The sequence below is a fragment of the Anomaloglossus baeobatrachus genome, chromosome 5, assembly GCF_048569485.1.
Source record: "Anomaloglossus baeobatrachus isolate aAnoBae1 chromosome 5, aAnoBae1.hap1, whole genome shotgun sequence".
Classification (NCBI taxonomy): domain Eukaryota; kingdom Metazoa; phylum Chordata; class Amphibia; order Anura; family Aromobatidae; genus Anomaloglossus; species Anomaloglossus baeobatrachus.
The window spans coordinates 78,081,910-78,105,503 of NC_134357.1; the positions used below are offsets into that span (position 1 = coordinate 78,081,910).

The 23,594-nt window shown below is 51.4% G+C and overlaps 1 protein-coding gene across 1 annotated transcript in view; it reads left to right on the top strand.

The window, feature by feature from the left end:
• The window catches only part of TAF5 (TATA-box binding protein associated factor 5), a 73,675-nt gene that overhangs the window by 10,338 nt on the left and 39,743 nt on the right, over positions 1-23,594 (top strand). Inside the window, exons 4-5 of the mRNA XM_075352320.1 lie at positions 12,751-13,066; positions 13,353-13,516. Of these exons, the coding sequence (XP_075208435.1) occupies positions 12,751-13,066; positions 13,353-13,516 (480 nt within the window). The remainder of the gene's footprint in view (positions 1-12,750; positions 13,067-13,352; positions 13,517-23,594) is intronic.

Here is a 23,594-nt window from a genome sequence, read left to right on the forward strand (position 1 = left end):
CTCTGTATGATGAGGTAGACGTAGCTCATCAGGACTTTGATCCTGACACCGCTCTCACTCCGGATACACCGGATGGTGACGCCATAAGGAATGATCCTATAGCGTCCATCAATGGAATGTTGGATCTTTTCTCCCTCAGCTCCCCCAGCGGAGGAGTCAGCTTCACAGCAGGAGAAGTCCCATTTCAAGCTCAAACGTATATTGAGTATTGTTCTGGCCACGCTGACTGCAGAGAAGCAGTCCAGGAACACCACGCTTCCCAGATAAGCGTTTTCTCCAAACGTATTAAGGATACACGTTATCACTTTCCCCCTGACGTGGTCAGGCGTTGGACCCAGGGTCCAAAGGTGGATTCTCCAATCTCCAGGCTTGCGGCTAGAGCCATAGTTGCAGTGGAGATGGGACTTCACTTACAGATGCCATTGACAGACAGATGGACTCTGGTTGAAATCTGTCTGTGAGGCTATCGGCGTGTCGGTTGCTCCGGCATTCACAGCCGTATGGGCACCCTAAGCTTTTCAGCTGTTCTTGCGCAGCTGGTCTTGAGCACAAGTACATCTGTGCCGCAGGGGCGTCCGTAACCTCGCAATGTCTGCATTGCGACTTACCCTATTAATGCTGTCCTGGAAGGACAGCCGAGGTTTCGGTCCTTCCCAGGCTCGGGCAGGTCCCAATTGTCCTCGTCCAAAAGGGCTGAAAAGCCTCAGAGGGGCTCAGCTGCCGGCCGGGCTCAATCACGCCCAAGGAAGGCAGCCGGAGGAACCGCTACCAAGGCGGTCTCCTCATGACTCTCAGCTCTCTCATCTTTCCGCATCCGCGGTTGATGGCAGACTCGCTCGCCTTTGGCGACATTTAGCTGCCACAGGTCACAGACCGGTGGGTGAGGGACAGTGTGCCCACGTGCACAGGACAGAGTTCTGTTCTCGTCCTCCGACTCGATTCTTCAGAACGTCCCCACCTCCCCACCGAGCAGATGCTCTTCTGCAGGCAGAAGGAGTGGTAATCCCGGTTCCTCTTCAGGAACAAGACACGGTTTTCCTCCAATCTGGTTGTGGTGCCAAACAAGGATGGCTCTTTCCGTTCCGTTCTGGACCTAAAACTGCTCAACAAGCACGTGGAGGCCAGGCGGTTCCGGATGATACCCTCCGCTCCGTCATTGCCTCAATGTCTCAAGGAAATTTCCTAGCATCAATAGACATCTAAGATGCTTATCTCCACGTGCCGATTGCTACAGAGCACCAATGTTTTTCTACATTTCGTGATAGGAAACGACCAGCTTCAGTTCGTAGCTCTGCCATTCGGGCTGGCGACAGCCCCACGGGTGTTCGCCAAGGTCATGACGGCAGTGGTAGCAGTCTTGCACTCACAGGGACACTCTGTGATCCCTTACTTGGACGATATACTTGTCAAGGCACCCTCTCAAGAGGCATGCCAACTCAGCCTGAATGTTGCGCTGGAGACTCTCCAGACGTTCGGGTGGATCATCAACTTCTCAAAGTCAAACCTGTCACGACCCAATCACTAACGTATCTTGGCATGGAGTTTCATACCCTCTCAGCGGTAGTGAAGCTTCCGCTGGACAAGCAGCGGTCACTACAGACTGGGGTGCAGACTCTCCTTCAAGGTCAGTCGCACTTCTTAAGACGCCTCATGCACTTCCTCGGGAAGATAGTGGCGGCAATGGAGGCGGTTCCGTTTGCGCAGTTTCATCTGCGTTCACTTCAATGGGACATTCTCCGCCAATGAGACGGGAAGTCAACATCCCTGTACAGGAAAGTATCCCTTTCACAGACGGCAAGGACTCTCTGCAATGGTGGCTTCTTCCCACCTCATTATCACAGGGAAGATCCTTCCTACCACCGTCTTGGGCGGTGGTCACGACAGACGCGAGTCTGTCAGGGTGGGGAGCGTTTTTCTCCACCACAGGGCTCAGGGTCCGTGGACTCAGCAGGAGTCCACCCTTCAGATCAATGTTCTGGTAATCAGAGCAGTGTATCTTGCCCTACTAGCCTTCCAGCAGTGGCTGGAAAGAAAGCAGATCCGAATTCAATCGGACAACTCCACAGCGGTGGCATACATCAATCACCAAGGGGGGACACGCAGTCGGCAAGCCTTCCAGGAAGTCCGGCGGATTCTGATGTGGGTGGATGCCACGGCCTCCACCATATCCGCAGTTCACATCCCCGGCGTAGAAAACTGGGAGGCAGACTTCCTCAGTCGCCAGGGCATGGACGCAGGGGAATGGTCCCTTCACCCGGACGTGTTTTCAGGAAATCTGTCGCCGCTGGGGAAGGCCGGACGTCGACCTAATGGCGTCCCGGCACAACAACAAGGTCCCAACCTTCATGGCACGGTCTCGCGATCAAAGAGCGCTGGCGGCAGACGCCCTAGCGCAAGATTGGTCGCAGTTCCGGCTCCCTTATGTGTTTCCACCTCTGGCACCCTTGCCCAGAGTGCTACGCAAGATCAGATCCGATTGCAGCCGCGTCATACTCGTCGCCCCAGACTGGCCGAGGAGGGCGTGGTATCCGGATCTGTGGCAGCTCACGGTCGGCCAACCGTGGGCACTACCAGACCGACCAGACTTACTGTCCCAAGGGCCGTTTTTCCATCGGAATTCTGCGGCCCTGAACCTGACTGTGTGGCCATTGAGTCCTGGATCCTAGCGTCTTCAGGATTATTCCACGGGGTCGTTGCCACCATGAGACAGGCTAGGAAGCCCACGTCCGCTAAGAACCACAGAACGTGGAGGATATTCTTATCCTGGTGCTCTGCTCAGGGAGTGTCTCCCTGGCCATTTGCATTGCCTACCTTTCTTTCTTTCCTGCTATCTGGGTTAGAAAAAGGTTTGGCGCTCGGCTCCCTTAAAGGTCAGGTATCGGCGCTATCCGTCTTTTTTCAGAGGCGTTTGGCACGCCTTCCTATGGTGCGCACGTTCCTACAGGGGGTTTTCCATATCGTGCCCCCGTACAAGCGGCCGTTAGATCCATGGGATCTGAACAGGGTACTAGTTGCCCTCCAGAAGCCGCCCTTCGAGCCTCTGAGGGAGGTTTTCACTTTCTAGACTATCCCAGAACGTGGCTTTTCTGGTAGCGATCACATCTCTTCGGAGAGTGTCTGAGCTGGCAGCGCTGTCATCCAAGACTCCCTTCCTGGTCTTCCACCAGGACAAGGTAGTGCTGCGCCCCATTCAGGAGTTTCTCCCGAAGGTGGTATCCTCTTTTCATCTTAATCAGGATATCTCCTTGCCTTCGTTTTGTCCTCATGCAGTTCATCGGTATGAGAAGGATTTACATTTGTTAGATCTGGTGAGAGCACTCAGAATCTACATTTCCCGCACGGCGCCCTTGCGCCGTTCGGATGCACTCTTTGTCCTTGTCGCTGGTCAGCGCAAAGGGTCGCAGGCTTCTAAGGCCACCCTGGCTCGATGGATCAAAGAACCAATTCTTGAAGCCTACCGTTCTGCTGGGCTTCCGGTTCCTTCAGGGCTGAAGGCCCATTCTACCAGAGCCGTGGGTGCATCCTGGGCATTACGACACCAGGCTACGGCTCAACAGGTGTGCCAGGCAGCTACCTGGTCGAGTCTGCACACTTTCACCAAACATTATCAGGTGCATACCTATGCTTCGGCGGACGCCAGCCTAGGTAGAAGAGTCCTGCAGGCGGCAGTTGCCTCCTCGTAGGGGAGGGCTGTCTTGCAGCTCTAACATGAGGTATTTCTTTACCCACCCAGGGACAGCTTTTGGACGTCCCAATCGTCTGGGTCTCCCAATGGAGCGACGAAGAAGGGAATTTTGTTACTTACCGTAAATTCCTTTTCTTCTAGCTCCTATTGGGAGACCCAGCACCCGCCCTGTTGTCCTTCGGGATTTTTGGGTTGTTTCGGGTACACATGTTGTTCATGTTGAACGGTTTTTCAGTTCTCCGATGTTACTCGGAGTGAATTTGTTTAAACCAGTTATTGGCTTTCCTCCTTCTTGCTTTTGCACTAAAACTGGTGAGCCAGTGATCCCACTGGGGGTGTATAGCCAGAAGGGGAGGGGCCTTACACTTTTTAGTGTAATGCTTTGTGTGGCCTCCGGAGGCAGTAGCTATACACCCAATCGTCTGGGTCTCCCAATAGGAGCTAGAAGAAAAGGAATTTACGGTAAGTAACAAAATTCCCTTCTTTTTTATTCAGTCAATCTTGCCATATGAGGGCTTGTTTTTTGCGGGACGAGTTGTACTTTTAAATGAAACCATAGGTTTTACCATATATTGTACTGGAAAACAGCAAAAAAATTCCAAGTGTGGAAAAACTGCAAAAAAAGTGTGATCGCACAATAGTTTTTGGGATGTTTTATTCACAGTGTTCACTATATGATAAAACTGATGTATCTATGTGATGCCTCAGGTCGGTGCGAGTTTGTAGACACCAAACATGTATAGGTTTACTTGTATCTAAGGGGTTAAAAAAATTCACAAGTTTGTCCAATAAAAGTGGCGCACGTTTTACGCCATTTTCCGAAACACGTAGCGTTCTCATTTTTTGGGATCTATGGCTCAGTGATGGCTTATTTTTTGCGTCTCGAGCTGACGTTTATAATGGTACCATTTTTGCGCAGATGCAACGTTTTGATCGCCTGTTATTGCATTTTGCGTAAAACTTGCGGCGACCAAAAAACGTAATTTTGGCGTTTGGAATTTTTTTGCCACTACGCCGTTTACCAATCAGATTAATTGATTTTATATTTTGATAGATCGGGCATTTCTGAACGCGGCTATACCAAATATGTGTATATTTATTTATTTCTTTATCGTTCCTTTGGGAGACCCAGACCATGGGTGTTTAGCTTCTGCCTCCGGAGGACACACAAAGTACTACACTTAAAAGTGTAGCTCCTCCCTCTGAGCTTATACACCCCCTGGTAGCCAGTCCCAGTTTATTGCTTTGTGTCAGGAGGCATACATCCACACATGCATTCTCATCTGATTTGTTTGACTTTTGGAAAGAGTTGGAAGAAAAGCGGGTCAATGTCTGGACTCCCGGCATGTCCCTTCTCACCCCACTGTGTCGGCGGTGTTGTTAAGGTTGATTTACAAGGCTGAAGCCTTACATGCCGCGCTCCTTCACCATCCCTTCTGGGCTCTGGCTTGAAGTGGGAGCCAGCACGGTCTCCATGCCTGGCAGGAGTCCGGTCTCCATCCACAGCCCCTTGAGGATTCTGTTGGACCGGAGCACTCATACCCAGGGACATGGCCCTGCGTCTCAGCAGCTAAGTACCTGAGACGTTTATGTTGGGGGTCCCGGTTCTTTATTGTATGGGGAGAGTATGCTGTATGTGATTGTTTTAACTTTTCCGGCGGGTTCTCCAGCTTTTGCCAGAGAACCGCGCCGATGGTGCCTGCTTGTCGGCCTCGCCGATTAAATTTAGGCCCCCGGCTTCGCCGGAGGCCTAGTTTTGTTTTCCATGTGAGCAAGGATGGTTGACCTTAGGGAGATCAACATCCACCACTGCGGAGACACCATCACGTGTTTCTCAACGCAGTGATTCTAGAGCAATGCCCCCTGGGAAATATTCAAAGCAAGAAGGCCTGCGGAGACACCATCACATGTTTCTCAACGCTGGCAAGAAACTAGCCAGGTCTTTCACCGGGAAGGAACAACCACGGGAAGGGCAGTCTCCAGTCAAGGAGACCACCTATGCCAAACATGGTATCCATCCACAGACAGCCGTTTCGGGTATTTGCCCCTCATCAGTGTGGAGTAGGAATCTGGCTAGTGGGACATTGCCTAGTAAAAGACTATGTGAGCAAGGATGGTTGACCTTAGGGAGATCAACATCCACCACTGCGGAGACACCATCACGTGTTTCTCAACGCAGTGATTCTAGAGCAATGCCCCCTGGGAAATATTCAAAGCAAGAAGGCCTGCGGAGACACCATCACATGTTTCTCAACGCTGGCAAGAAACTAGCCAGGTCTTTCACCGGGAAGGAACAACCACGGGAAGGGCAGTCTCCAGTCAAGGAGACCACCTATGCCAAACATGGTATCCATCCACAGACAGCTGTTTCGGGGTAGTTTCCTGCCAGCGTTGAGACATGTGATGGTGTCTCCGCAGGCCTTCTTGCTTTGAATATTACCCAGGGGGCATTGCTCTAGAATCACTGCGTTGAGAAACACGTGATGGTGTCTCCGCAGTGGTGGATGTTGATCTCCCTAAGGTCAACCATCCTTGCTCACATAGTCTTTTACTAGGCAATGCTCCCACTAGCCAGATTCCTACTCCACACTGATGAGGGGCAAATACCCCGAAACGGCTGTCTGTGGATGGATACCATGTTTGGCATAGGTGGTCTCCTTGACTGGAGACTGCCCTTCCCGTGGTTGTTCCTTCCCGGTGAAAGACCTGGCTAGTTTCTTGCCAGCGTTGAGAAACATGTGATGGTGTCTCCACAGGCCTTCTTGCCTAGTTTTGTTTTCCTGCCCTCGCATGTCACTCATGCAGAGGGACAGGTTCGGCTCCTCCCGGCGGCCGTTCTACGCAGGGGAGGGACACTCCCCACTGCTGGGGCATCCCTCCTTCCCTGCAGGTCTCTATAGCCCTCCAGTTCCCGCTCTTTTATAGGAACGCCCCATTTCTCAGGCAGAGTTCACTCTGCTCTGGGACATCCTGCATTCTGCATCTCTGCTGAGGTGCTGTGCTTGGGGGACCGGGCTTCGGGATCTGGAGGGCACACAACACCGCGCTCAGCCGTCTGGTAAGCCACAGCCGGTCTCCGGTTGTGGACCTCTGTATATTCTCCCTGGGGTTCATTCTCTGCAAAGCCCCCACTCCAGCAGCATGTCTCTCACAAGGAGCAAGGCTCCAAAGCTTAATGCTGCATGCACTGCATGTAAGCTCCTGCTGCCTGAGCCGAGCATTTATCCACACTGTGATGGTTGCTCTAACTTGGCAGTGCCACAGCCTGGAGTCTCACCCCCAGTGGTCTCTCAGGCTGCTGCTGCACCTGTGATTGAACCCCCGGCCTGGGTAGAGTCCTTTTCTAGGTCCATATCCCAGTCATTTGCTGAGTCCATGGGGCTTTTGTCCAGGACTTTGATGAATATGCATCAGCCCCCCTCACAGGGTGCCTCGAATACTCTTTTGACAGAGGACTCCTATCCTCTGACCTCCGTCCATCGGAGCTCACGGAGGATTCATCATCTGATGCCAGACCCCGTCCTTCTAAGAGAAGGCGCAGGGTTTCCCCCCCCCCTCCCCATCCCACGGCTCTGTCTCAAGAGCTGACTCTCAAGATGAGGAGGATGCCCTCACTGGGGGCTCGGAGGTTATGTATCCCTTCGATTTCTCTGAGGGTGACTCGGACCTTAGTGATTTGATTGCTTCTATTAATTCTGTGCTGGATCTCAATCCGCCAGTGTCAGAGGAGCAACTCTCTTTGGCAGAAAAACATCAGTTTACCTCGCCTAAGAGAGTGAAGAGTGTGTTCTTTAACCACTCCAGTTTTCAGACCGCTGTGACCAAACCCAGTGCCTGCCCTGACAAACGCTTCCCAAAGCGTGGTTCTGATGACCGGTTTCCATTTCCACCTGAGGTGGTCAAGGAGTGGGCTCAGTCCCCAAAGGTAGACCCTCCGGTGTCTAGGCTCGCAGCCCGGACTGTTGTGTCGGTGGCTGACGGCACCTCACTTAAGGATTCCACTGACCGTCAGATTGACCTTCTGGCCAAATCTGTGTATGAAGCTGCGGGGGCCGCGTTTTCCCCGACTTTTGCAGCAGTGTGGGCTCTCAAAGCCATCTCTGCTTCTCTAGAGGAGATGCATTCCCTCACCAAGGAATCTATGCCTGAGATGGTTACCTTAACTGCTCAGGCTTCAGCTTTTTCATCTTATGCCATGTCTGCCATGCTAGTGGCTGCTCACCGCACTGCGGTGGCTTCAGCTAATTCTCTTGGGATTTTGTGGCTTCGAGAGTGGAAGGCAGATGCTTCTTCCAAGAAGTTTCTTGCTGGGCTCCCTTTTGCTGGTTCACGGCTGTTTGGTGAACAGCTGGATGAAATCATTAAAGAAGCTACTGGCGGGAAGAGTACTTCCATGCCACAAACAAAGACCAGGAAACCCGCCCAGGGTATGAATCAATCGAGGTTTTGTTCCTTTCGTTCCTCCAACTGGTCATCCTCTAAGCCTTCCGCCTCGTCCGCTAACTCAGCCAAGGACCAGAAATCCAACTGGCGCCCAAAAGCGCGTCCGCAGGAGGTTCTGCCACTAAGGCAGCTTCCTCATGACTCTCTGCCCGCTCCAGCCACGTCCTTAGTCGGTGGCAGGCTCTCCCACTTTGGCGACGCTTGGTTAATGCAGGTCTCCGATCAGTGGGTGAGAGACATCATATCTCACGGCTACAGGATAGAATTCTCTTCCAGCCCTCCAAACAGATTTTTTTCTCTCAACTCCCCCCCTGCTCCAAGGCCGCCGCCTTCTCGCAGGCCGTGGCGTCCTTGCAGGCAAACGGAGTGATTGTCCCAGTTCCCGCTCAGGAACGGTTCAGAGGTTTTTACTCAAATCTCTTCCTAGTTCCAAAAAAGGACGGTACCTTTCGGCCCATCCTGGATCTCAAGCTTCTCAACAAGCATGTTCGGCGGCTGCATTTTCGCATGGAGTCCCTGCGATCAGTCATTGCCTCTATGACCCAAGGGGAGTTCCTGGCGTCCATCGACATCAGAGATGCCTATCTACATGTGCCAATCGCAGTGTCACATCAGCGTTGGTTACGTTTTGCGATAGGAGAGGATCATTTCCAATTCGTGGCTCTCCCCTTCGGGTTAGCCACGGCCCCTCGGGTATTTACCAAGGTCATGGTGTCAAGGTCCAAATGACGATGATGATGAGACTCAAAGGATCTCTCGAATTAAAAATGTCATGTGTGCACACGAGAATAAATAACTGCACAGCAAGTCAGTTATATCTATCTCCATGACTGGCTCTAGACCAAGTGTGTTTTTTATTGTTTGAAAGAAACTCTAGACCAAACAGTAAGGGGGTGTAAACAAAAGTTTTAGTCCAATCAAGTATCGCAGGGCAGGGCTTCATGACGTAGAGAGATCTACACATCCTTCTTGGACTGGTCAGTCCAGGCTCCAGGAATTTCCTTTGTCCATCTGTCTTGGGTGTAGAACAGGAAATAGCAGCCATCTTCAAACTATATATATATATATATATATCTATCCTAGTATATACTGAGTCTAAGGAAAATACACTGAATATGCAATATACATATATACATGTTAGTAAGAAACAAAGCATTCACAAATATGTGTGTTAGTTCACATCTACTGAACTATATAACTGAGTCTATGAAATGGCTGAATTAAGTATTTTTGGATACTCAATTCTTTATCCTCAACAATGGCGGCAGTGATTGCGGTCCTGTACCTCCAGGGGTTGGCAGTGCTCCCTTACCTGGATGACCTTCTGGTCAAGGGTCCATCCAGCGCAGACTGTCAGCGGAGTGTTTCGCTCACTCTCGCCACCCTAGCCCAATTCGGGTGGATTGTCAATCTTCCCAAATCCACTCTGACTCTGACCCAGAGTCTCACGTACCTAGGGATGCAGTTCGAGACTTTGCCGGCACTTGTGAAGTTGCCCTTAATCAAACAGCAGTCTCTCCGGCTAGCGGTGCGCTCTCTCCTGAGGCCCCGCCGTTATTCCCTCAGGCGCCTGATGCAGGTGCTGGGTCAAATGGTGGCTTCCATGGAGGCGGTTCCCTTTGCCCAGTTCCATCTGCGTCCTCTGCAGCTGGACATTCTCCGCTGTTGGGACAAGCGGCCTTCCTCCTTACAGAGGTTAGTGGCTCTGTCGCCACGGACCAGGAGCTCTCTTCAGTGGTGGCTTCGACCCCTCTCTCTGTCCCAAGGGCGCTCCTTCCTGGCTCCGTCCTGGGTGATTCTCACCACGGATGCCAGCCTATCCGGCTGGGGAGCGGTACATCTCCACCACAGAGCTCAGGGCACTTGGACTCCGTCCGAGTCAGCCCTTTCAATCAATGTGCTGGAAACCAGAGCTGTGCTTCTAGCTCTCCTAGCCTTTCACCACCTGTTGGCGGGCAGGCACATTCGAGTCCAGTCAGACAACGCGACAGCGGTTGCCTACATCAATCACCAAGGCGGGACACGCAGCCGCCTGGCAATGTTGGAGGTCCAACGCATTCTTCAATGGGCGGAGGACTCCAAGTCCACCATATCCGCAGTCCACATCCCTGGCGTAGAAAACTGGGAGGCAGATTATCTCAGCCGTCAATCCGTGGACGGTGGTGAGTGGTCCCTGCACCCGGCAGTGTTTCAGTCAATCTGCCGCAAATGGGGCACTCCGGACGTGGACCTAATGGCATCCCGTCACAACAACAAGGTTCCGGTTTACGTGGCTCGCTCCCACGATCCTCAGGCCTTCGCCGCGGACGCTCTGGTTCAAGACTGGTCCCAGTTTCGTCTGTCCTACGTGTTTCCCCCTCTAGCTCTCTTGCCCAGAGTCCTGCGCAAGATCAGAATGGACGGCCGTCGAGTCATCCTCATTGCACCGGACTGGCCCAGGCGAGCTTGGTATCCGGACCTGCTCAAACTGTCCGTGGAGATGCCGTGGCATCTTCCGGACCGTCCAGACCTGCTCTCGCAAGGTCCGTTTTTCCGCCCGACTTCTGCGGCACTCAAATTGATGGCGTGGCTCTTGAGTCCTGGATTTTGACGGCTTCTGGTATTCCTCCTGAAGTAGTCTCCACTATGACCCGGGCCCGTAAGTCTTCCTCCGTCAAGATCTATCACAGGACTTGGAAAATTTTCCTGTCCTGGTGTCGCTCTTCCGGCCATTCTCCTTGGCCATTCTCGTTGCCAACCCTTCTGTCTTTTTTACAGTCCGGTCTGCAGCTAGGACTGTCCCTTAACGCTCTCAAGGGACAAGTCTCAGCTCTATCAGTGCTGTTCCAGTGGCGTCTCGCCTGGCTGGCTCAATTCCGCACCTTCATGCAAGGTGCGTCTCACATCATTTTACCTTATCGGCGGCCCTTGGATCCCTGGGACCTTACTCTAGGTCTGGTGCGTGCTCTCCGGATTTATGTGGCTCGCACCGCTGCGCTTAGGCGGTGCACCTCTCTTTTTGTGCTAACCACAGGGCGGCGCAAGGGTCTCTCTGCTTCTAAGCCGACCTTGGCCCGTTGGATTATATCGACCATTTCGGACGCCTACCAGAGTACTCAGGTGCCTCCCCCGCCGGGGATCAAAGCACACTCGACCAGAGCTGTCGGTGCCTCTTGGGCTTTTAGGCACCAGGCTACGGCTCAACAAGTCAACAAGTCTGTCAGGCTGCCACTTGGACTAGCCTGCATACCTTTTCGAAGCACTACCAAGTGCATGCTCATGCTTCGGCAGATGCGAGCTTGGGCAGACGCATCCTTCAGGCGGCTGTCGCCCACTTGTGAAGTTAGGCTCCGCCTACTTCTTAGTTTTTTCTGTTTATTCCCACCCAGGGACAGCTTTGGAACGTCCCATGGTGTGGGTCTCCCAAAGGAACGATAAAGAAAAAGAGAATTTTGTTACTTACCGTAAATTCTTTTTCTTATAGTTCCGTATTGGGAGACCCAGCACCCTCCCTGTTGCCTGATGGCAATTTTCTTGTTCCGTGTGTTATCACCGGCTGTTGTCGTGGACAGAGTCTCCGGTTGTTCCGGTTCTTACTCTGTTCTACTTGTGGGTGGCTATTCTCCTTCAGCTTTTGCACTAAACTGGCTAGGACTGGCTACCAGGGGGTGTATAAGCTCAGAGGGAGGAGCTACACTTTTAGGTGTAGTACTTTGTGTGTCCTCCGGAGGCAGAAGCTAAACACCCATGGTCTGGGTCTCCCAATACGGAACTATAAGAAAAAGAATTTACGGTAACAAAATTCTTTTTTTTAACCCTTTAATTTTCAATGGGGGGAAAGGGGGGTGATTTGAACTTTTTAGGTTTGTTTTTTTTTTTTTTATTTTTTAAAACTTTTGTTAACTTTTTTTTTTTTTTATTTTACTAGTCCCCCTAGGGGGCTATAGCGATCAGCAATCCGATCGCTATTATCTATCTGCTGATCACAGCAATACAGCTGTAAACAGCAGATTCACTCACTTTGGTTTTCCCTCTGCTCTCGGCCGAGGGAAAACGAAAGTGAAAGATCATAGCAGCAGGCATCATCACATGACCCTGTGCTACGATGGCAACCACCGATAGTCACGTGATAACACACGTGACTTCCGGTGGGGGCGGCGGTAAGTAAGAAACATGGCCGCGCGCATTTAAATCTTGCTGCCAGACTTTGGCAGCAAGATTTAAGGGGTTAATGGCCGCGGGTGGAAGCGATTCCACCCGCGGCTAGCAGGCACACATGTCAGCTGTTGAAAACAGCTGATGTGTGCCGATCCACGCCGCCTGCCCGCGGCAGGGGGCGGGGCTTAACGGGACACGATCCTGGACGGATAGATCCGTCCAAGGTCGTGAAGGGGTTAAGCTAAAACTTATCAGCTACAAACTGACAGTGTAGCCCAGGGATATCTTTTATCAAAATGTTTAACGAAAAGCTACTTGTTGGCTTTAAGCTTTTTTCTTTATTTTTCCTCCACTGTCGCTGTGCATGTGCCTCTGCACCAGTCTGCGTTTTCCTTTCACTCCAAAACATCTTCTGATAATGACCCATTGACATGTATAACAAACATATTTTATATGTATATATTTTTCTTTGTGCTTTCTTATAGATTCCATGGAGACCAAGAATGTTACTATGAAGATGATCTGCGGATTTTAGTCAGTCTCACTAAAAAAGAGCACATGAAAGGAAACGAAACCATGCTTGACTTTAGGACAAGCAAATTTGTTTTGAGGATATCCCGGGACTCTTATCAGCTGCTGAAGCGCCACCTACAGGAGAGACAGAACAATCAGATCTGGAGCATAGTCCAGGAACATCTGTATATCGATATCTTTGATGGCATGCCGCGTAGCAAGCAACAGATTGATGCAATGGTGGGCAGCCTGTCCGGGGAAGCAAGAAGGGAAGCAAACAAAGTCAAGGTTTGTGCTATTATCAAGACTAAATTACATATTTAAAGTGACCCCACTCAGGCATAAGATAAAAATCAGTCTCTCCTAGAAAGGTGTTTTCCATGGTCTCCTCCAATCCAGAGATGTTTCCTCTACTTGTTCCCTACCTGTTTTTGTTTTGTTTTGGTTTTTTTTGGGCGGTGTCACATCATTGGGATTTCTTTGATTCTCACTATTTTGCAGCCCTGGTATCCTGACACTGTCCGTTGAGGACCTTAGATGAAGTGCACCTTTTTAACTTTTTATCCCTTCATAGATGTTCTATGGTCTTCTAAAAGAGCCAGAAATTGAGGTGCCCTTGGATGACGAAGATGAGGAAGGTGAAAATGAGGAAGGCAAGCCAAAGAAAAAGAAGCCAAAAAAGGATAGTATTGGTTCGAAAAGTAAGAAGCAGGACCCTCATGCTCCTCCACAGAATAGGTATGGGGGTTTTCGGGATTCATCTGTTTGTCGATGTGTTGAGCAGGACAAAAGTTGGCTGGGTTCGCTGTTTAAATCATTTACTAATCAGCCCGTCCATGCACAGCAGCACTTGGTCACATATTGAGACGGCTCATTCATTTGTTAAATAACCATTTTTTTTTTTTCTTGATTGGTGGATATATAATACTTTATTTTCTTTGCAGGGGATTATTTATATTGGCTTGTAAAGCTGCTGCTTTACATCCTCCAATTTAATTTCAAGGCAGATTTTAATTCTATAAGTTACTGTTTTGTATTGGTTATGGTAACATGATAGGCAGAGGTAGCTATTAACATATCCAGAAGATGGTGATAAATGTTAATTTAATAGGAATTCTGATTCATCGTTTGTGATTGATTTGAAATCACTTTTTATTTCTTTTTATGTGGCATTCATTGATGTTCTTTGCCACAAGTCTTCAAAATTTAGCATGCGATTCATGTCTGTCGTGAAATCATGAGGCTTTTTTTTTCTTTAACCTTTTTTTTGCGACTTCTAGACACCAAAAGTCGCAAATGCTTTGAAAAGTCACAATAATGAACCAGATTAAGGACACCTCCAGAAACCTTGCTCCAGGAAGGGAATTAAAGTGGGATGTGCTAAAATATTGCAACACTTCTAAAATCGCATTTCCTGAATCCGTCTAAAACCCTCTGGATATGCAAAGTTGTAGAGGAAAAATAAAAAACAAATACAACTTAAAAAATGATGCAAAATGTATAGAACATTAAGGAGGAAATACTAAAGCCACTAAAAAAGGAGCAAATTGTAGAAATGGCAATGATAAATTAAGACCTATGTCTTCCGTTTTTATATCTGTGTCTAGTAGATCCCCATTGGCTTTAACATCTTCACGACCAGCTGATTTTTCGCTTCATGTGAGGGCTCATTTTTTGCGGCACAAGCTGTAATTTTAAATGAAACCATATGTTTTACCATCTATTTTACTGGAAAACGGCAAATTCCAAATGCAGAAAAATTGTAAAAAAAAGTGTGATAGCACTATTGTTTGAGATTTTATTCACTGTTCACTATATCGTAAAACTAATGTGTGGGGGTGATGCCTCAGATCAGTGCAAGTTCGAAGACCCCAAACATGTATATGTTTACTTTTATATAAGGGTTTAAAAAAACGTGTCAAACGTTTAACGCCATGTTCCGTGACCCGTAGCGTTCTCATTTCTTCGGCGCTCCATTGGGAGACCCAGACGATTGGGTGTATAGCACTGCCTCCGGAGGCCACACAAAGCATTACACTAAAAAGTGTAAGGCCCCTCCCCTTCTGGCTATACACCCCCAGTGGGATCACTGGCTCACCAGTTTTCTGCTTTGTGCGAAGGAGGTCAGACATCCACGCATAGCTCCACTGTTTAGTCAGCAGCAGCTGCTGACTATGTCGGATGGAAGAAAAGAGGGCCCATACTAGGGCCCCCAGCATGCTCCCTTCTCACCCCACTTGTGGTTTGTAAGGTTGAGGTACCCATTGCGGGTACGGAGGCGGGAGCCCACATGCTGTTTTCCTTCCCCATCCCCCTGAGGGGCTCTGAGGAAGTGGGATCTTACCGGCCTCCAAGCCCTGAGGCCGGGCTCCGTCCACAGACCCATTGAACCTGCTGGATAAGGAGCCGGGGTACCGTTCAGGGACAAGGCCCTGCAACATTCAGGTACTCTGTGTCCCCCTATGGCCTGGCCGCGCACACTCCAGACTTGCTGGGTGTGCTAGTGCGCCGGGGACAGTAGCGCTGCGCGCTGGGGTTTGAGTCACTGCAGCTTGGCTGAGTGACTTTATGTGTTGGGAACTACCGCGCCGGCCGCTCCGGGAGCGGCGGCGCGGCTGGGACTTGTAGTGCGCCGGGGACTTAGCGCCGACCGTGCTTTTACGACGGCGGCGCTTATAAATCTAGTCCCCGGCTTTTGCGGCCTAGCTCCACTTCGTTCCCGCCCCCTCCCTGTCAATCAGGGAAGGGGACAGGCGTTGTGCAATCGTCAGCGCCGAGGGCTGGAGCCTTATTTACATGCTCCAGCCCTCTCACTGGGCACAGTGGGACGCAGGTTTCCCGCTTTTTGTCTGAGCACACCCAGGGCCCGCCCCCCCCCCTCCACAGAGACGCCGGCAGCCATTCCTGCATGCAGTCTGGCTGGGGAACGGACACAGGCTCTGGGAGACCCAGACAAGGGATTTCTGGCGACCACACACCCGCGTTAAGCGGGCGGTAAGCAGCACATTCGTGCTGGCCCCACTAGTGCCACAGTGTTATTTGGTGTACTTTTTCCTGTACCAGATATATCTATATATATATTGCACTGTAAGGTCGCTTCTTGGCTGTATACCCCTATTGCTCTGAGGAGACGACAACATGTCATCTGCAAAACGCAAGGGTGCCAAGACACAGGCTGTGAACGCTGCTTGTGCTGCTTGTGGGGCTAATCTACCGGCAGGTTACAATGACCCCCATTGTGTGCAATGTTCGGTCCCTGTGCCACTTCGTCAGCCGGAGCCTATGGTGGTAGTGGCCCAGGCAGAGTCGCCGGTGAATCCTGTCCCGGTGACGGGGACAGAGTTTGCTGTTTTCGCTGACAGGATGTCTGTCACTATGACAAAAATCCTAGAGACCTTGCAGGCCAGGCCAGTTACTCAGTCCATGGACACTGCTGCGGCAATGTTCCCCGGTCCCCCTCAGTTGGAGTTAATCAGTGCTTCAAGGGGGTCCCAGGCATCTCAGCCTGACGGCTCTGATTCAGATGACAGTCCCAGGCAGCCTAAGCGTGCTCGCTGGGAGAGACCCCCCACGTCATCACGCGGATCAGGGTCTCAGCGAGAAGAGTCTCTACATGATGAGACAGAGGAGGGTGATCAGGAGTCTAATCCTGAAACCGCTCTCAATCTGGATACTCCTGATGGTGACGCCATGGTAAATGACCTTATAGCGGCCATCAATAGACTGTTGGATATTTCTCCCCCAGCCCCTTCTGCAGAGGAGGCAGCTGCACAGCAGGAGAAGTTCCATTTCAGGTATCCCAAGCCTAAACTGAGTACTTTTCTGGACCACGCTGACTTCAGAGAATCAGTCCAGAAACACCATGCCTACCCAGATAAGCGTTTCTCCAAACGTCTTAAGGATACACGTTATCCCTTTCCCCCTGACGTGGTCAAACGCTGGACCCAGTGTCCAAAGGTGGATCCCCCAATCTCCAGGCTTGCAGCTAGATCCATAGTTGCAGTGGAAGATGGGGCTTCACTTAAAGATGCCAATGACAGACAGATGGACCTTTGGTTAAAGTCTGTCTATGAAGCTATTGGTGCGTCGTTTGCTCCAGCATTCGCGGCCGTGTGGGCACTCCAAGCTATTTCAGCTGGCCTGGCACAGGTGGACTCTATCTTATGTCCAGCAGTGCCGCGAGTAGCGTCCCTAACCTCGCAAATGTCTGCGTTTGCGACTTACGCTATCAACGCTGTCCTGGACTCTACAAGCCGTACCTCAATTGCGTCTGCCAACTCTGTTGTCTTGCGCAGAGCCTTGTGGTTAAAGGAATGGAAAGCGGATTCTGCTTCCAAAAAATGTTTAACCAGCTTGCCGCTATCTGTAGATAGACTGTTTGGTGAACAATTGGCTGAAATCATTAAGCAATCCAAGGGTAAGGACTCCTCCTTACCCCAGCCCAGATCAAGCAAACCTCAACAGAGGAAGTGGCAGTCGAGGTTTCGGTCCTTTCGAGGCTCCAGCAAGACCCAATTCTCCTCGTCCAAAGGGACTCAGAAGGAGCAAAGGAGCTCAGATTCCTGGCGGGCTCAGTCACGCCCCAAGAAAGCAACCGGAGGAACCGCTTCCAAGGCGGCTGCCTCATGACTTTCGGCCTCAGCCCTCCGCATCCTCGGTCGGTGGCAGGCTCTCCCGCTTTTGCGACATTTGGCTGCCACAGGTCAAAGACCGGTGGGTAGCAGACATTTTGTCTCACGGGTACAGGATAGAATTCAGTTCTCGTCCTCCGCCTCGGTTCTTCAGAACCTCCCCACATCCCGACCGAGCAGATGCCCTTCTGCAGGCGGTGTGCTCACTAAAAGCAGAAGGAGTGGTGATCCCTGTTCCTCTGCAGGAACAAGGGCAAGGTTTTTACTCCAATCTCTTCGTGGTTCCAAAAAAGGACGGCTCGTTCCGTCCTGTTCTGGACCTAAAGCTGCTCAACAAGCATGTGAACGCCAGGCGGTTCCGGATGGAATCCCTCCGCTCTGTCATTGCCTCAATGTCTCAAGGAGATTTCCTTGCATCAATAGACATCAAAGATGCTTATCTCCACGTGCCGATTGCTACAGAGCACCAACGTTTCCTACGTTTCGTGATAGGAGACGACCATCTCCAGTTCGTAGCTCTGCCATTTGGTCTGGCGACAGCCCCACGGGTTTTCACCAAGGTCATGGCGGCAGTGGTAGCAGTCTTGCATTCTCAGGGTCATTCGGTGATCCCTTACTTAGACGATCTACTTGTCAAAGCACCCTCTCAAGAGGCATGCCAACACAGCCTGAATGTTGCGCTGGAAACTCTCCAGACTTTCGGGTGGATCATCAACTTTTCAAAGTCAAACCTGGCACCGACTCAATCACTAACGTATCTTGGCATGGAGTTTCATACTCTCTCAGCGATAGTGAAGCTTCCGCTGGACAAGCAGCGGTCTCTACGGACAGGGGTGCAGTCTCTCCTTCAGGGTCAGTCGCACCCCTTAAGGCGCCTCATGCACTTCCTAGGGAAGATGGTGGCAGCAATGGAGGCAGTCCCGTTCGCGCAGTTTCATCTGCGTCCACTTCAATGGGACATTCTCCGCCAGTGGGACGGGAAGACAACTTCCCTAGACAGGAAAGTCTCCCTTTCTCAGACGGCCAAGGATTCTCTGCTATGGTGGCTCCTTCCCACCTCATTATCACAGGGAAGATCATTCCTGCCCCCATCCTGGGCAGTGGTCACGACAGACGCGAGTCTGTCAGGGTGGGGAGCAGTTTTTCTCCACCACAGGGCTCAAGGGACGTGGACTCAGCAGGAGTCCACCCTTCAGATCAATGTTCTGGAAATCAGGGCAGTGTATCTTGCCCTATTAGCCTTCCAGCAGTGGCTGGAAGGAAAGCAGATCCGAATTCAGTCGGACAACTCCACAGCGGTGGCATACATCAACCACCAAGGAGGGACACGCAGTCGGCAAGCCTTCCAGGAAGTCAGGCGGATTCTCATGTGGGTAGAGGAAAGAGCTTCCACCATATCAGCAGTTCACATCCCGGGCGTAGAAAACTGGGAAGCAGACTTCCTCAGTCGCCAGGGCATGGACGCAGGGGAATGGTCCCTTCACCCGGACGTGTTTCAGGAAATCTGCCGCCGCTGGGGGGTGCCGGACGTCGACCTAATGGCGTCTCGGCACAACAACAAGGTCCCGACCTTCATAGCGCGGTCTCGCGATCAAAGAGCTCTGGCGGCAGACGCCTTAGTGCAAGATTGGTCGCAATTCCGGCTCCCTTATGTGTTTCCACCTCTGGCACTCTTGCCCAGAGTGTTACGCAAGATCAGATCCGATTGCGGCCGCGTCATACTAGTCGCCCCAGACTGGCCGAGGAGGTCGTGGTACCCGGATCTGTGGCATCTCACGGTCGGCCAACCGTGGGCACTACCAGACCGTCCAGACTTACTGTCCCAAGGGCCGTTTTTCCATCGGAATTCTGCGGCCCTGAACCTGACTGTGTGGCCATTGAGTCCTGGATCCTAGCGTCTTCAGGATTATCCCAAGGGGTCGTTGCCACCATGAGACAGGCTAGGAAGTCCACTTCTGCTAAGATCTACCACAGAACGTGGAAGATTTTCTTATCCTGGTGCTCTGCACAAGGAGTATCTCCCTGGCCATTCGCGTTACCTGTCTTTCTTTCCTTCCTACAATCTGGGTTGGAAAAGGGCTTGTCGCTCGGCTCCCTTAAAGGGCAAGTCTCTGCACTATCCGTGTTTTTTCAGAAGCGTCTAGCACGACTTTCTCAGGTGCGCACGTTCCTGCAGGGGGTTTGTCATATCGTACCTCCGTACAGGCGGCCGTTAGATCCGTGGGATCTAAACAAGGTCCTTGTTACTCTCCAGAAGCCGCCCTTCGAGCCTCTGAGGGACGTGTCACTTTCTCGACTCTCACAGAAAGTGGCCTTTCTGGTAGCGGTCACGTCTCTTCGGAGAGTGTCTGAACTAGCAGCGCTGTCATCCAAAGCTCCTTTCCTGGTGTTCCACCAGGACAAGGTAGTGCTGCGTCCCATTCAGGAGTTTCTCCCTAAGGTGGTATCCTCTTTTCATCTTAATCAGGATATCTCCTTGCCTTCCTTTTATCCGCATGCAGTTCATCGGTATGAAAAGGATTTACATTTGTTGGATCTGGTGAGAGCACTCAGAATCTACATTTCCCGCACGGCGCCCCTGCGCCGCTCGGATGCACTCTTTGTCCTTGTCGCTGGTAAGCGCAAAGGGTCGCAGGCTTCCAAAGCCACCCTGGCTCGATGGATCAAAGAACCAATTCTTGAAGCCTACCGTTCTGCTGGGCTTCCGGTTCCATCAGGGCTGAAGGCCCATTCTACCAGAGCCGTGGGTGCGTCCTGGGCATTACGACACCAGGCTACGGCTCAACAGGTGTGCCAGGCAGCTACCTGGTCGAGTCTGCACACTTTCACCAAACATTATCAGGTGCATACCTATGCTTCGGCGGACGCCAGCCTAGGTAGAAGAGTCCTGCAGGCGGCAGTTGCCTCCCCGTAGGGGAGGGCTGTCTTTGCAGCTCTAACATGAGGTATTTCTTTACCCACCCAGGGACAGCTTTTGGACGTCCCAATCGTCTGGGTCTCCCAATGGAGCGCCGAAGAAGAAGGGAATTTTGTTACTTACCGTAAATTCCTTTTCTTCTAGCTCCTATTGGGAGACCCAGCACCCGCCCTGTTGTCCTTCGGGATTTTTGGTTGTTTTTCGGGTACACATGTTGTTCATGTTGAATGGTTTTCAGTTCTCCGATGTTACTTCGGAGTGAATTTGTTTAAACCAGTTCTTGGCTTTCCTCCTTCTTGCTTTTGCACTAAAACTGGTGAGCCAGTGATCCCACTGGGGGTGTATAGCCAGAAGGGGAGGGGCCTTACACTTTTTAGTGTAATGCTTTGTGTGGCCTCCGGAGGCAGTGCTATACACCCAATCGTCTGGGTCTCCCAATAGGAGCTAGAAGAGAAGGGAATTTTGTTTACTTACCGTAAATTCCTTTTCTTCTAGCTCCAATTGGGAGACCCAGACAGTGGGTGTATAGCTACTGCCCTCTGGAGGCCGCACAAAGAACTACACTTAAAAGTGTAAGGCCCCTCCCCTTCTGGCTATACACCCTCCCGTAGGAGTACAGATTCCTCAGTTTTAGTACCAAAGCAAGAAGGAGGAAAGCCAATAACAGTTTCAAAAACAAATTCAATCCGATAACATGATCGGAGAACTTAAGAAACAACATGAACAACATGTGCACCCGAAAAACGAAACCCTAAGAACAAATAGGGCGGGTGCTGGGTCTCCCAATTGGAGCTAGAAGAAAAGGAATTTACGGTAAGTAAACAAAATTCCCTTCTTCTTTTTCGCTCCTAATTGGGAGACCCAGACAGTGGGACGTCCAAAAGCAGTCCCTGGGTGGGTAAAAAGATACCACATGAACGGGCTGTCAGACAGCCTCTTCCTACAGGTGGGCCACCGCCGCCTGAAGGACCTGTCTACCTAGGCTGGCATCTGCCGAAGCGTAGGTATGCACTTGATAGTGTTTGGTAAACGTGTGCAGACTCGACCAGGTAGCCGCCTGGCACACTTGCTGAGCCGTAGCCTGATGCCGCAATGCCCAGGACGCACCCACGGCTCTGGTAGAATGGGCCTTCAGTCCAGATGGAATCGGAAGCCCAGCAGAACGGTATGTGTGAAGAATTGGTTCCTTGATCCACCGCGCCAGGGTGGATTTGGAAGCTTGCGATCCCTTATGCTGACCAGCGACTAGGACAAAGAGCGCATCAGAACGGCGTAGAGCCGCCGTGCGAGAAATGTAAATCCTGAGTGCTCTCACCAGGTCCAACAGATGTAAACCCTTTTCAAATTGGTGAACTGGATGCGGACACAAAGATGGTAAAGTGATATCCTGATTGAGATGAAAGGAAGAAACCACCTTGGGAGAAAACTCTGGAATTGGACGCAGTACTACCTTGTCTTGGTGAAACACCAGGAAGGGAGATTTGCAAGATAACGCCGCTAGCTCGGACACTCTTCGAAGAGACGTGACCGCCACAAGAAAAACTACCTTTTGTGAAAGCCGAGAAAGGGGAACCTCCTTCAAAGGCTCGAAAGGCGGCTTCTGGAGAGCAATGAGAACCTTGTTCAGATCCCAGGGTTCCAATGGCCGTCTGTAAGGAGGAACAATATGACAAACTCCTTGGAGAAACGTGCGTACTTTAGAAAGCTGTGCCAAGCGCTTCTGAAAGAATACGGATAGCGCGGAGACTTGACCCTTAAGAGAGCTAAGCGACAAACCTTTTTCCAACCCAGACTGCAGGAAGGAAAGAAAAGTTGGCAATGCAAATGGCCAGGGAGAAACCCCTTGAGCCACGCACCACGCTAAGAATATCTTCCACGTTCTGTGATAGATCTTAGCTGAGGATGGTTTTCTAGCCTGTCTCATTGTGGCAACAACTTCATGAGATAAACCTGAGGCCGTTAGGATCCAGGACTCAATGGCCACACAGTCAGGTTCAGGGCCGCAGAATTCAGATGGAAAAACGGCCCTTGAGACAGCAAATCTGGACGGTCTGGTAGTGTCCACGGTTGGCCTACCGTGAGATGCCACAGATCCGGGTACCACGACCTTCTTGGCCAATCTGGAGCGACGAGTATGGCTCGATGGCAGTCGGACCTGATTTTCCGGAGAACTCTGGGTAACAATGCTAGAGGTGGGAACACATAGGGGAGTCGGAATTGCGACCAATCCTGAACCAAGGCGTCTGCCGCCAGTGCTCGGTGATCGTGAGACCGTGCCATGAAAACTGGGACCTTGTTGTTGTGTCGTGACGCCATCAGATCGACGTCCGGCGTCCCCCAGCGGCAACAGATCTGCTGAAACACGTCCGGGTGAAGGGACCATTCTCCTGCGTCCATGCCCTGGCGACTGAGAAAGTCTGCTTCCCAGTTTTCCACGCCTGGGATGTGAACTGCGGATATGGTGGACGCTCTGCTTTCCACCCACGTCAAAATCCGATGGACTTCTTGAAAAGCTTGGCGACTGCGTGTTCCCCCTTGGTGGTTGATGTACGCCACCGCCGTGGAGTTGTCCGACTGAATCCGAAACTGCTTGCCTTCCAGCCATTGTTGGAAGGCTCGCAGGGCAAGATAGATTGCTCTGATTTCCAGAACATTGATCTGCAGGGTGGACTCTTCCAGAGTCCACATCCCCTGAGCCCTGTGGTGGAGATACACCGCTCCCCACCCTGATAGGCTCGCATCCGTCGTGACCACTGCCCAGGACGGGGGAAGGAATGACTTTCCCTGTGACAATGAGGTGGGGAGAAGCCACCAACGCAGAGAGTCCTTGGCAGTCTGAGAGAGGGAGACAGTCCTGTCGAGGGACGTCGATTTCCCGTCCCATTGGCGTAGAATGTCCCATTGTAGCGGGCGCAGATGAAACTGCGCGAACGGGACTGCCTCCATTGCTGCTACCATCTTTCCTAGGAAATGCATGAGGCGCCTCAGTGAGTGCGACTGGCTCTGAAGGAGAGATTGCACTCCAGTCCGTAGCGAGCACTGCTTGTCCAGTGGAAGCTTCACTATCGCTGAGAGAGTATGAAACTCCATGCCAAGATAAGTCAGAGATTGGGTCGGGGTTAGATGAGACTTTGGAAAGTTGATAATCCACCCGAAACTCTGGAGAGTGTCTAGTGCCACCTTCAGACTGTGTTGGCATGCCTCTTGAGAGGGTGCCTTTATAAGCAGGTCGTCTAGATACGGGATGACCGAGTGACCCTGCGAGTGC